Genomic DNA, 14034 nt, shown 5'->3' with positions numbered 1-14034 from the left:
ACGGTGCTGCTGGAGGTCACCGCGATCACCTGTAAATAGAATTTTCCCTGTGTGTTGCTAAATGCAGGGGTAGGATGTGGTAACTGCAGGGGGGCAGGAGGCTCAGCCCTGTCGGGGGTGTTTGCAAACAGAGGCTCTGCTTTTCTGTTCCCAACCATTGTGTCCTGTATTTGACAGATATCAGAGGAAGAGATTGAGAGAATTATGTCTGGGCAAGAATTTGAGGGAGAGGCAAACATGTCATGGAGCAACAACGGAGACAGTGACCATAGTTCCCCTGGAAATGGAGTTTCTGAGAGCAACCAGCCTTCACCTGTTTCTACTCCATCTTCAAGGTGGGAATGAAGAATTTGGTTACAGGAATCTTGGATTTCTTTCCCTGAGTGATACTTGGGGTCAGTGTAGGGAAAACATGTGAGTGCATCTTTGTGTAAACAAGATCATGAAGCAGGTTCTTACCTCTCTGATTGTGTTCTAAGACAAACAGGCACTGGTTGAAAAGAATTGAACTGGGAAATGAGGTGTTTGTGAGCAAAGGAAGAAATCTTGACATACAATTATATTTAAAATGTACCTTGGTTTATATTGTTTGTGTTTTCTGCAGATGTTAAGAACTTGATCACCTTTCATTGCTCATTCTGCATGAGCTCTTTCTCTGCACTTAGCTCAAATTCTGAAAACAAAACCATTTATGTTAGCAATGGGTGGTGTTATGTTAAAGTTGGCTGCTGTGAGTGCAAACCTCCTGATGCAGCCTTTGATTGCAAACACTGTAAGAACCTCAGACCTGATCCCATCTGCTTTCAGTGGCAGCTTAAGCTTGGCCTTGTTTGTGTTCTCTGGCTGTGCGAGTACTTAATGTACAGTGCTAAGTTCTGGCCCTGTGAGGAGGCTGGGGTGGAAAGGCTGGGCACAGGTGGGTTTTGGGTTTCTGCTTTGCTCTCTGAGTGGCAGCTCAGCAGCAGCTCCCAGACCTCCATCTCATGGAACCAGTGCCCAGCCAGGCTGGGTGTGCAGCAGTTGCTTTCCCTCTTTCTGTTCACATTTCTGGTGGAGCTGTATGTGCCACTGCAGTGAATCAGGTGGAGTCTTGGGGGTGTACTGAAGAGCTTTTCCTTCTCTAGTAGGTCGGTGGAGCTGAACGGCTTCGCTGCACTCAGGGATCAGTACCTGGGCACGCCGGTGTCCACGCACTACCAGTACCTGCCGCACCTTTTCAGCTACTCGGCGCACTCGGCGCTGGTGGCGCCGCAGCCGCGCAGCCTGGAGCCGCAGTCGCACGGCCTCATCAGCCAGCTGCTGTGTGCCGAGGACCTGGAGCCCCTCAGCACCCCCATGCTCATCGAGGACGGGTGCGTGGGGCAGGGACAGCCCTGGGGCGGGCACAGCCACGGGGCGGGCAGCAAACCTGGCCCTGTCCCGCCGGGCTGGGGCTGGGCTGGGGCTGGGGCTGGGGATGGGGTACATGGGCCTGGCTGGGGCTGGGGCTGGCAGGGGCTGGGGTACATGGGCCTGGCTGGCTGGGGTACATGGACCTGGCTGGGGCTGGGGATGGGGCTGGGCTGCGTGGGGCTGGCAGGGACTGGGGTACATGGGCCTGGCTGGGGCAGGGGATGGGGTACATGGGCCTGGCTGGGGCTGGGGCTGGCAGGGGCTGGGGTACATGGGCCTGGCTGGGGCTGGGGCTGGGGATGGGGTACATGGGCCTGGCTGGGGCTGGGGCTGGGCTGGAGCTGGGGCTGGTGATGGGGTACATGGGCCTGGCTGGGGCTGGGGCTGGGGCTGGGGTACATGGGCCTGGCTGGGGCTGGGGTACATGGGCCTGGCTGGGGCTGGGGCTGGCAGGGGCTGCAGGCAGCATGCTCTGGGTGCTGGGCAGGTGGGTGACCCCAGGGGCTGTAAGGACTCCCCTCAGCCCCTGCCCAGGCTCCTGTCATTGTGGCTCCTGTCACCAGGTGACACCCAATTCCTTTAGCATTTGCCTTGTTTCCAAGCTCCCCGTCAGATGATGTCATTCAATGTTTTTAATGGTTTTTCTGCCTTTGTACTAACTGTGCCTGCAGGTACAAAGTGACTCAGGCAGAGCTGTTTGCGCTGCTGTGTCGTCTGGCGGATGAATTGCTTTTCAGGCAGATTGCCTGGATCAAGAAGCTGCCGTTCTTCTGCGAACTCTCCATCAAGGACTATACCTGCCTGCTCAGCTCTACGTGGCAGGAGCTGATCCTGCTCTCCTCGCTCACTGTTTACAGCAAGCAGATCTTTGGTGACCTTGCAGATGTCACCTCCAAGTACTCTCCCTCTGACGATGAGCTGCACAGGTGAGATGGGATGAGGAGCCATGGGAGCCCAACAGCCAGGTGTCCTCTGACCACCATGGGACAGGTCACGGTACCTGTGGCTGTTTTCCTCTTCTGTTTTTTAGGGAGCAGTTGTTCCAGGCTTAGAAAGCACATCATGGTTAGTCAGTGCTGGATCACAGTTCCCTTCTGCAGGGAAGGGCACAGTGATGTGTGGGGCGGTTTGAGTTCCATGTAGCAATCCTGTTGTCCTCCAACAGAGCCTTACAAGCCACCATTTATGAGGAGGGTAAAACTGACCACACTTTGGGTAACCCTGACACACAGCAAAGAAAGCCTTATTTAAAAACCCTTTGGGCCAGTTGAAAGGTTGTTCACATAGCTGGTTGTCTGTATTATCAAAGTGTTCATTATTAATTGCTATTTCATTGTTTTGATTAGATAAATTTAAAGATGTTGCAACCTAGCTCTTGTTTTTTCCATGGTACAGAGCCTATCTGATGCTCTGAGGAACCTGCCTTTCATTTATCATGTTGGTCAGGGTGTTGTTTTTTGGTTTGGATATTTTATTTTGTAGTCTTGGTGCCAGACAGATTCTTCTTTTGGTAGTAGAGTCCCAATCTCACCATACTTTGGCAGAACAGGTGGGCTTTAGAGAAACTGCTGCCCATCCTCCCTGTAAACACCTGCCCTTTGCTCCCTGCCCCTGCTGGGCTCACGATGCTGCTGGAATCACCAGGGGATGTCTGACGAGCAGAGATTTAAACAGTGCTGTGGTCCTCGGCCATTGCGGTGTCTTGTGGCTCCTGGGGGCTCCTTTGTGCATCTGTTGTGACAAGCAGAGGCACTGGCTGGCTGAGCCCGTGGTGGCAGCAGGGAGCTGGCCCCAGGTGTCTCATTTCCTGGGACAGGTTGCTCTGCGGCGCTGCTCTGCACAGCCATTCATCGTGCATCTGGTGCAGCTCCTGCGAGGAGCACTGAGGGTCATAGAAAACCACAATGACACTTGTTCTTGCATTCAGCTGTCCTTTTGTTCCTGCTGTCCTGGTCAGAGCCTCACAAGAGAAGTGTTTGTTTCATTTTGAGTTTGTGATAAATACAAGCGAGAGGTAAGACAAGGAGACAAAGGAGGAATCCTCGCCCTGCAGAAACCGGCAATTCAGAGCTGGTCGCCTTGAAGGTCCTTCAGAGAAGATCTGTGCACATGGATGAAAATAGGTGTTCTTGGGAGAGGAATGCTTCTGCAGTCTCCTCTTGTGATTTAGCTTTTCAAGTGTCATTAATTGTCATTAGTAACCTGGGAGAATGCACACCCAAAGCCATTTAGCGGGAGCTGCACAGATGAGGGGACTGGGGCTGTGTGGCTCCCTCCCACTGGTCCTCATGGTCCTTCAGCCATGGCTTGACTGTCTCCAGCAGCAGTGGGATGGCTCACGGGTATCAGTCTCCCTGTCCAAAGCACTCATGAGATATCTGGTCACTTTGGACGTGAGAGGGGCCCTTTAGGAGAGGTGTCCCATTTGTGGGTGTTCTCAAAGAGCCCCCAGCTCCTCTGGCATTGGTCAGGAATGACTGCAAAGGGAACTTCATTAGAGCTCACACCTGGTTGGAGAAATGTCACTGAGCAGGGATGGTCTGGCACTTCAGGGTTAATTTCTGCTCTTAACAAAATTACAAGAGCAGTGCTAAAGCATAGGTGACAAACAAAGGCATAGAATGAGCTCCACAGCTCCTTTGTTTTAATTGCTTCTAACAACTGGCTAAACGTTCTGTTTGCCTGCTAGATCAAATGTTTTCTTTTATTGTGCTGTTTTTCTGAAGATGAATATGAAATGAATAGACTCCTGACCTCCCCCAGCACTCCTGATAGCGCTTCCCTTTCCCCTCCTCCCCAGCTGATGCCGACAACTCCCAGCCAGAAACTTGCCTGGTGTAAACTGTGAGGAAAAGTGTGTGGAGGAGTCAGTCCTCGAGAAGAAATAGGGCTGTGAAAAACAGAACAGCTTTGTTTGAAAGGGGGAGGAAAGTATGTGCAGAAAAGTAAGACAGTTCAACTGCAGGAATGAGAGAAGAGCTCTCCTGGATTTATGAAGTGATGAGTGGCTGGTAAAAATGTGCATGCTCTAAAAACAATTAAACCCCACAGATGACTGAGTGGTCTTTGTGCTCATTAACTTCTTGAGCTTTGCAATCTTGCACCTGCAAGATTTTTAATGTCAACTGGAGAGCAAGAAAACTTGTACAACTTTAGATTAGCCGACAAGGCTTTCATCACTTACAATATTACTTTCTTGAAGAACTGACCTGGAGTTCAGACAGCTTGTTTTCACTTCGCAGAGGTCAAACCCCATCATGCATTTTACAAATAACTTTGAAGTAAACAAACACACATGCCAAAATAAGGTATTATTCTGTGAAAAAGGTTCTATTTCTGTTCTATTCAGAGATGGCTTGCTGGCTGTGCTCTTATTCTTTGTGCTGCACAATGCCAGAGCACGCTGAAGCTTCCCGAAACACTTCTGTCCCACTTCTGAGTGCTTCTGCAATATGTGCCTGCTTTGAAGCCGGGCTGTTTTTGCTGTGAGATGTGTTCCCAAGAGGCTGTTCTGGCCCTGGGCAGGCGTGGGATGGTCTGGAGGTGCTTGCAGGCACCCACAGCCCTCCACACCCTCCCACTCCAGCCTGGTCCTTCCCCATGGCTTTTTCATGGTGTCCATGTGGGGTATTTCTCCTGATGAAGTGTGGCACCCTCTTTAGCAGGAGGACCTCGTTCTGCACCCACAAAATCTCCATCAGGCAATTTTCCAGGAGGTTTTGGGGTGTTCCCTGTGCGTCAGTGTGCCCTGTGCTGCCCATCTCTGTCACTGGCTTTGCTGCAGATTCCTGCCTCTGTGAAACCTTCTCTTCTATTAGAACAGGCTGGTGGTGAACTGAATCACCAAGAGAGGGTTTTTTCCTAAAAATATCTGTAGATTGTGGGCTCCTCATCCCTGGGTGAGACAGGATGGGGCTCTGAGCAACATGGTCTAGTGGAAGGTGTCCCTGCCCTTGGCAAGGGAATGGGACTGGATGAGCTTTGAGGTAATTTCCACCCAAATCATTCCATGATTCTATGATTCTGCATTTCTAACTGAGACATTTTCCTCCTTATTTTTGGTGCCAGCAGACTTCAGGCAGTTTGGATGACTTTTTAAAAAATTCTCTTGCAAGGTGTTAAAATCTCTGAAGCTGCTTTAATGAGCTTCATGCCTTCACTGTCCAGGCTGTGTGCTGTGTGTGCTGATGTGATCTCTGTCCTGCAGGTTCAGTGAAGAGGGGATGGAGGTGATGGAACGTTTGATCTACCTCTTTCGCAAGTTCAACCAGCTGAAGGTCAGCAACGAGGAGTACGCCTGCATGAAAGCCATCAACTTCCTAAACCAAGGTGAGGCAAACAGGAGCTGCCAGCCACACTTGCTCATTTTTATGCCTCAAAGAGTGAATTTGTAAGACTGGTTCCTCTCTTTTTATAGTTTTTCAGACTCATTAAAGTGTTTACATTCAGGATATATTCTTAGGTTGCTTAGCTGGGTTCCTATGTTTTAGATTCTATACCTAAATCTGACTCTTCACAGTGAAAGGTAATCACAAATGAAGTATTTACATGCAGGCCATGAATTCATCCTAGGAAAGGGCTGTATCCTCCTGTTGATTAATAGCATATTAAAGCTGCAGTTGAGGCTTCTCCAAGACCCTGGGCATTTCAAAATCCATGCAGAGACAAATGCTCAGTGAATAGTGTTCAGCTGTAATTTTGGAAATAAATGTCCCCAGAGTCTTTTGTACAGTGAAAGATAGTTGCAGTCTGTAAAAATGTGCTGCGGGCTCCCTCCTCCCCCGCTCATTTCCAGAGGGAGATAATGCTGACACTTCAATCTGTGCCGGGCTGAGGTTCCGGTTTGCTTCCCTGGGCAGTTTCCTGACACTGGATAATGCACTTCTCGAGCTGTCTCCATTGTTTTCCGAAATGTATTTTCATTAACTTCCTGTCTTCTTTTATTTTTAGTTGAAGTTTGCAATTTTTTATGTGAAATACCTGAGACTTATTTTTAAAAGCCAGCTTTTGGGCAGTAGATCAATGCCTCTTCCGTCAGATGGTCTCCCAGCACCGAGCCCGCTCCGCAGCTTCCTCGCTGCTGTGCTGGGTCCTCCCAGGACCTGCCAGTGCTGCTGCTCACGCTGCCAGTGGGACATCCTGCCTGTCCCTTCTTCCTCTGTGTGTGCTGCCTGACGCTGGCAAAGTGAAATTTAAATATAAGAACTTGATAAGTTTGTAAAGCTCCCATGACATAATCCATAAGCAGATGGGGAGGAATGTGATGATATCTTTAATTATAGAGCTGAGCACTGTCCTCAGCCAAGATGATACACCTAAAACCAATGTGTTCCTGTATGAGGAGGTGTTACACTGATCTGCTGTGAGGACCAAACCCTGACACCTGACTGTGTTGTGCCAGGCAGGGATTTCAGGTTGCTGGGGCTGTTCTCTCTAAGAGCATTCATTGAGCTGCAGGTGAGCAGTGTAGGACATTAGCTGTTCTCTTTCCAGCCTTTTGTGGAGGGAAATCCTGGATCCAGACACATATAAAGACACATCTGTGATGCAGGCACAGCAGGAGGGGAGATGGGAATTTTAGTATTGGTCCAGGTGCTGGAAGCCAGTCTCCAAAGCAGGGGCCCGGATCAGAGTGACAGAAACCAGTCTGTCATGAAGAAGTGGCAGTAAGTGCAAGGCTGCTGCTCTTCTGAGATGTGTTTGTCATGTTCTCATTGCTCTCATTGCAGATATCAGGGGTCTGACCAACGCCTCCCAGCTGGAGCAGCTGAACAAGCGGTACTGGTACGTTTGCCAGGACTTCACAGAGTACAAGTACCCCCACCAGCCAAACCGCTTCCCGGATTTGATGATGTGTTTGCCAGAGATCCGCTACATTGCAGGTAACCCGAGTGCTTCTGAAACACACTTAACTTCCTGCAGTGAAACTCTGGTGGGCTTTGCTCGAGGATGTTTGTGTGGGAGCATTTCCTGTCAGAGCTTCTGCCCATCTTTAAGCCCACGCCATTGCCCTGAGCTCATCCAGTCTTGGCAAGGTGTCCTGGTGGTGCTGGTGGGCACAGGGTTAGTCCCACTTGGGGAAGAGGGGCCTTGCTCCAACCTGGCACCCTTTAAGTGCATTGTTCAGTCTCCCCTTATTGTTCTTTCACTCCCAGATGGAGTGCATTTCGTCTCAAAAGGATGTAATCCTGATTTGAGTAGTTATCAGAATTAGGGAGATCCCTGAACTGAGCAGAAAGTGATCAGCAGAGTTCAACCAGATCAGTGTAACCCCCAGGGTTCCTCATCTGGACCTCGGAAACCCTCAGGTGAATTCTCAGCTGCAGTTGCATTGCTAATTAGATCTCCAAGGCCTGGTGTTACTAAAACTGTTCCTGGATGTTATGGCAAAGGGAGATGCTTGCCTCCCTGTGTCAAGGCTCTGTATGCTTCATCCTACTCCGTTATAATGAACTAGATAATAATCTCAGAGTAGCTCTTGTAATTTACTCATGGAGATCAACAAGGGGGTTTGAGGTGAGATGGGATTTAGCCTTTCCCACTTTCTATAAATACTTCTCCATTGTGGAGAAATCATTTTGATCTGACTTTGCCCATTTATTTTGCTTTCTATTCAGTAAATAAATCATATTGTGTCCAAATGCATATCAAATGTCTAATGTAGCTGTAGGATGATTAACTGTTTCTGAGAAAGGTTCAAGGTAAAACCGTCTCCAGTGCTGCTGGCTTAGGTGTCTCTGAAATCTGATTCAGTTGTGGCTGCTAATTCTGGTTTCTTTCTTACCAGGAAAAATGGTGAATGTCCCTCTGGAGCAGCTGCCTCTCCTTTTTAAGGCCGTTCTACATTCCTGCAAGACGAGCGTGAGCAAAGAGTGAGCGCAGCTGGCCCCGGCCGGTGCCTTGCGCGGAGCCTGGGGCAGAGGCCATCCAGGCAGGAGACAGGGCACTGCGCCTCCCTGCCCTCGTAGCAAGAATCTTTTTTGTTTGTTTTTGTTTTTTTACTCGTTTTCCTATATATTTATTTCACGACAGAGTTGAATGTATGATCTTCAACACGATGCACATGGTTCTGTAAGAATGCAGCAGATGCATTCTCCAGCAGTTTACAGAATGTGAAGATGTTTAATGTTACAGTGTTTGTTAGGGTTAGTTCTTTTGTATTTGGGGCTGGGGACCGAGATGACTAAGACTACCTCAAGGAGAAGATGCTATTCATGCACTGCTCTTTCCGTGATTTGCATCCAAAGCATTTGTCACAGAGAGCAAATGTTGGCAGAGCTGTTATTATCCCAAAGGGACAACTTTGGAGAAGTGGGTGCTAGAGAAGTGCCAAGCTTTTTCTGTCATTTTAAAAAGGCAGGAGTGGAGAAGGAGAAGTCTGTCTAGGCAGCTGGTTTCTTTTTCCCTGGCAGTTTTCAGATGCAGGTTTCCAGTGGGATGGCAGTGCTCTGAGGGGCTCCCTGGCCCTGTGCTGTCTGGGGAGCTGCAGGGGAGGTCTGTCCCAGCCCCTCCTGGCCAACTGCCCTCTTACTATTGCCACAACACCTGCCAATTCCTCTGAATTTGTGTTCCTGCAGCTCAGGACAGGCTCCTGGCATTGCACAAAGGTGCTTCTGTTGCTAGAGGATGGCAAGGACTTTATCATCACTTCCTTAAAATCCATTTAAGTTTACAAAAGCAGGAAAAGCCTACTTAGAGAAGAGGCAGGATTGCCCCTGTTAATGTGTTCCTCCAACATGGTACCTGACTTCTGAGGCTTCTGCATTGCAGCAATCCCCATTTTGGGAGCAGTTAAATGGGGCCTGTGTAGTGGGGCGAGGGACTCCAGTGTCCTCTGGCACGGCTTTCTCTGCTGGACTCAGGGAATGGATGTTCCATGGATAGATCCTGCCAGGACTGTTCTGTTCCTTATGGAATCCCAGGAAAAACTACATTACTGTTACATTTGGTTGCCTGTCATGTTCTAGGTGTTGCCAGGCTTGGATTTCAATCTCACAGGCTCTCCACAGCTCCAGATGGAGAACTGGTTTAATGACAGCTGATTAGCTGATTGAGTGATTGCTTGGTGCTGATGTTTAGCTAAACTTGGGCATTCTCATGAGTGATCTCATGATTTCCTGCTCATGATGGGGAGGTTTGGATGAGATGCTCTTGATCTCATCTCCTGCATTAGGAATTAATATTCAAAGACTCTGTCACTCTCCTAGACAGCCTTGGCTGGATTTCCTTCCCTGCCTCCTTAGATGTAAATCTGGCATTCACTTAGCAAGGTGGCTCCTCAATAAGTGTTTGAATGCTGATTTTGAAATACTTGTGGGAACAACTTTTGTTCCCTCAGGACAGGAGGCACGAGTCACTACCTTGTCTTTCCCTGGTGGCAGCTGCGTGGCACAGAGCAAGCACAGCTCACAGGGCTGCAGCTGCTGTGCGTGAATGTGATGGTGAGCAGGAAGGAGGAGAATCCCATTCCCCAAAGTCGTCCCTCTCTCCCTCCCTGCTGTGCCCTGCAGGTTTGGCACAGCCTGCTCCCACCACACCAGGCCCTGCTGCCGCCTCAGCACGGGCATCCATCCTGCTGGGGCATCTCCCAGCTCAACGATTCCCTCTTCTCAAAGTCCATAGCTGTTCATTTTCCATTATTTAAACAGGAGGTTACGGGTACCAGCTGCTGGGCACAGCAGCGGCTCAGCTCGGTGGAGCTTCGCACCCAAAGGTGGTTCCATAAATCTCATTTACTTTCTGTGTGTATTCTCAGGAAAGCCTTCTGCATACAGCCAATACCTCATGTGTTCAGGGGAAGATTGTAGTGTATCTGTTTGTGAGTTAGAATGTATTTCTCAGCTTTTGAGTTTAATTTCCAAATAGCTTGATATGATCTTTTTATTACGGGTTATTTCTGGCTTGCTGTTCTATACACTCAAGGAATTGTTAAAATTGCATAGGAGTGATTTTATTCTACAGTTACTGAATTATTATAATCTGTTGATGAATAAGTGTTTTAATTAGTGTACATAAAAGCAGTAATCTTGTTGCCAGCTACCCAACAGAAATAATCTATTGGGTAATCTGTGGTTTTCCAAAATAGCCTCCCAAAACTAATGCTGTACCAACAACAACCAAAAACCTAAATTCAGTTATGATGACAGACATGAATGTTCCACTTTCTGTTGTAGAAAGCAAATTTTACAGCGGTTGATTGGCAGCAGTATCCGTTCCCAAATACACATTTGCCATAGGGAGTAGAAAATCCTTCCTGAACTGACAGGTAAGGAAGCAGCAAACAGACCAGATGGAATCACAGGACAGTCATTCCTGATATCTTCTGCACCAAGTCCTCTAATGACTTGTATTTTTTAAACAGGGTAATGTGAATGTGTTGCATTGCAAACTCAGGTATTATGAGAAGGTAGGAATGTAGCTAGAGATGTAGAGACGTTAGGTAGATGTATTTGTGAATTTGGTTTGAAGGACACCCTGGAAAGGTTGGAATTTTTGTTCCATTCTTCATGTAACATTCAGTTTACAGGGACTCATATTTTATTTGTGCTTAATGCTACTAGGGGGAAGTTCATTATCTTTGGTATCTATCTGCTCTTGCTTATCTGACCTTCTGTCATAGAGAAATCTATCAACAATAATAGTCTTTGGTAGAATTTTCTGCCATGACAAGTCAATTTTTATCCCCGATTTGAAAGATAGATTGGCTGGCTGACCCCTCTTCTCCTTCAAAGCATCTGTGCAGATAGAAAGCTGAAGAGTTACTTTTAATCCGAGCAGAGATTTGGGACATAAATTCAAAGCGCTCAGGGGAGGCTGCTGAGGAGCAGCTGGAAGGGTCCCGCTCACAGGGCTGCACCCGGGGCCTCACCAGAACCTTCTGGAAAGTGAGTGAGTTCTCTTCCCCTTGGGCTCAGGCTGTGCCGGGGGCTGCTCTCATTGCTGGGGAAGCCTTGGTGGCCCCGTCCCCAGCCACGCAAAGGCTCAAGAGGCTCTGCCCTGATCCCTCCCCTGCGCCAGCAGGACCTGCCCTTGCTCCTCAGGCTTCTGCACAGACCCACAGCCACTTCAGCTAACGGAGCGTGAGTCTTGTCCTTCAAACCAACTTTTTTTAAAAGAAAACAACACTTGAATTTCTTTTATCTTTACTGCGTTTTTTAAAAGGAAAAAAAGAAAAAAAAAAAAAGATTCTCCTGTGAATGTGCTATTTCCCATTCATTCTTTCTTTCTTGGTTTTGATTTGAAGCTGTGAAGCTCGGTGTCTGTGAAAATGTTGTTATTTCTCAGGATAATAAGCGGCAATCATCCCTGCCACATGAAAGGCAGGAGAAAGGGGGAAACTTGGGGAACTAGTTAAAGTATGAAACTAATTTTTAAGTTGTAGATGATGTGTAAATGGAGGGGAGTGCATAGCTATCAGTATCAAGCTGTGGTGTTTCTCTGGGTTCACGGTGTGTTGTTTCAATGCACAGAAGCTCAGGGATAAGTATTTAAAATGTGACCCAGAGAAACCCTAGTTTTGATGTTGCAACAGTTGCTTCTTTCCCGACTTGTCTGGAGGGCCCTGGAGAGCTGACAGAGCCCCAAATGGGGATTTTGGGGGGAAAACTCTGGGTTTGGCTGTGGGAAGTTTGCCTGCTGAAGGCTCAGACACGGTGCTGTGGGCAGAGCATCCCAAAGGTGCACGGGGCTGTACGAGGCTGTGCCCTTGCACCAGCCAGCAGCTGGGGACCAGCTCTGCCTGTGGGGCTCCATTTCTGCATTCCCTCATCCTAAATGTTTGACTGTTCATGGAAAATGGAAAAGGGGAATTTCTCATTGTGTCCCTGGCAGCCAGTTACAGTGCTCTTTACTCTGTTTGTTGCTTATGAATTCTTAATTTTCATCAGTTCAACTTTCTCACTGTGTTTGTAGGAACAGTCAGCTTGAGAAGGGCACTGGTGTGTGACTCTGATTGGGTTACAGCTGCTATGAGTGTCCAAACAGCCCCATCCAGCCACAGACAGGGCCAGCACTGAGAGTCAGCAAAAGTTAGAAGGGCTGAAACCCCTTCCCAGCACCCTCAGCCAGACTCTGCAAATCTGAGTTTAAACCAGCCTCACAAAAAGCTGGGGAGGCCAATCCAGGCAGTGTCTTTCCCTTGGAAAAAAAAATAAAATTAAAAATAGCTCCTGTGAGCTGCCCTCTGACAAGTCTGTGAAAGAAGCAACATGGATCAGTGGAAGAAATGCCCCCAAGGGCAAAAAGAAACAGAAATTGAGACCAGGTGACGATCAACCTTAACAAAGCCTTTTGTGATTCATTGTTTCTTTCAATTTATAAAATGTCTTGTAATAGTTGATAACATTATTGACTCAATTTCCATAACTAAACTACCTCGTGTGACATCCTGTTTATCATCTCAAAGGGATTGTGTGAAAAACTAAACACTGCCAGTGTCTGTTGCCGGCGAGGAGCAGGGGCTGTGATTGCTGGAGTTGTTTCCCTTCCCGTGGGCTGGCTCCTGTCACTGCTGTGTCCTGTGCTGAGGCTGAGCTCTGCTGTCCCTCCCTGGGGACAGTTTGGGTTTTGTGGGTGCCCATTCCAGCTCAGTCCTGGTCAGAGGCTGCCCGTGTGACCTGGGAGCCCGCAGTGTGTCCGTCCTGGGCAGCCCGGGGAGGCAGCGGGCAGTTTGCTGCTGTGTCGGCCCCTTGCTGGTGTGAGGGATGTTCCCAAGAGGGTCAGTGCCAGCTGCTGGCTCCTTGGTGACATTCCCAGTGATGGTTTCTCCCTTGATTTTTCCCACAATCCCTTGTGTAAATCAGGGAAGCAGGATGTTCGGCATGGCACACGGTGAGCATTGGCACACTCGGAGCCGGGGCTGGGGCAGCAGGGTGTGCCTGGCCCCGTGTCACCGCAGGGGAACGGGCACCGGGAGCTGCCCCCTCCCCACACTGCGACCAAATGAATGTTTCTGCCGGCGGCTCCGCCTCAGCCCGCCCGCCCCTGCTCCGCTGCTCCGCTCTGGGACTTGACTACCTGTGGAAATGTGACCAATAAGTGTTGAATGCATGTTTAGTGAGTGTTTAGCTGTATGAACTAATAAATGTGAAATGTTCTGCACCGCTGGTGTCTCCAGGCTGTTTGTGCCTTCCCCTTTGGTGGTGGCTCTGTCTCAGGGTGGTGCTGCCCTTGCCCTGGGTGCTGCTGGAACGGGCTGTGGGTGTGGGGAAGGCCTTGGGGCTGCTGCTGTGGCTGGGAGCTGGGATAAGGGCACTGTGCCACCCAGGATTTATTCCCAGTGAGGGGCACTGAGGATCAGCAGTGGTGGGGCTCTCTGGGAGGTGGCAGAGGATGCTCTGTGCACGTGGGCTGCCAGGTTTGTCCTCACCTGCAAAGGAAGCTGGAGCTGCACAGAGGTGACGAGGCAGCCTCTCCCCTCAGCACGTGCTGGCTGGAAAGCCAGGCTGGAGTGGGAAAAGTACCAGCACCTTTTAATTTTCAGCTCAACCCCTACTGACCACTGTATTTTGATTAGAGCTCTGCTTCCTTTTCATCTCGGTGCTCGGGCGGGTGACAGCCGCGGCGGCCCCGCGTGCGCGGCGCAATAGTTTATCACCGAAGGCCGGCGGCTCTATGAATTCAGAGCCAGCGCGGAACAAATCA

The 14034-nt window shown here is 49.2% G+C and overlaps 1 protein-coding gene across 4 annotated transcripts in view; it reads left to right on the top strand.

Moving 5' to 3' along the window:
- NR6A1 (nuclear receptor subfamily 6 group A member 1) overlaps positions 1-13491 on the top strand; it is a 72703-nt gene extending 59212 nt beyond the window's left edge. For 3 of the 4 annotated variants that reach the window (XM_074555977.1, XM_074555978.1, XM_074555979.1), the window contains 6 exons: positions 178-335; positions 1125-1352; positions 2064-2318; positions 5600-5721; positions 7122-7274; positions 8180-13491. In XM_074555977.1, coding sequence (XP_074412078.1) covers positions 178-335; positions 1125-1352; positions 2064-2318; positions 5600-5721; positions 7122-7274; positions 8180-8268 — 1005 coding nt within the window. In that variant the 3' untranslated portion in view covers positions 8269-13491. The remainder of the gene's footprint in view (positions 1-177; positions 336-1124; positions 1353-2063; positions 2319-5599; positions 5722-7121; positions 7275-8179) is intronic. The other variant, XM_074555976.1, reaches the window with a different exon arrangement.
- The last annotated feature ends 543 nt before the right edge of the window (positions 13492-14034 follow it).

The sequence above is a fragment of the Zonotrichia albicollis genome, chromosome 21 (assembly GCF_047830755.1).
Source record: "Zonotrichia albicollis isolate bZonAlb1 chromosome 21, bZonAlb1.hap1, whole genome shotgun sequence".
Taxonomy (NCBI): domain Eukaryota; kingdom Metazoa; phylum Chordata; class Aves; order Passeriformes; family Passerellidae; genus Zonotrichia; species Zonotrichia albicollis.
The sequence above is the reverse complement of the archived record's forward strand: the minus strand, read 5'-3'. Positions and strand labels throughout refer to the sequence as shown.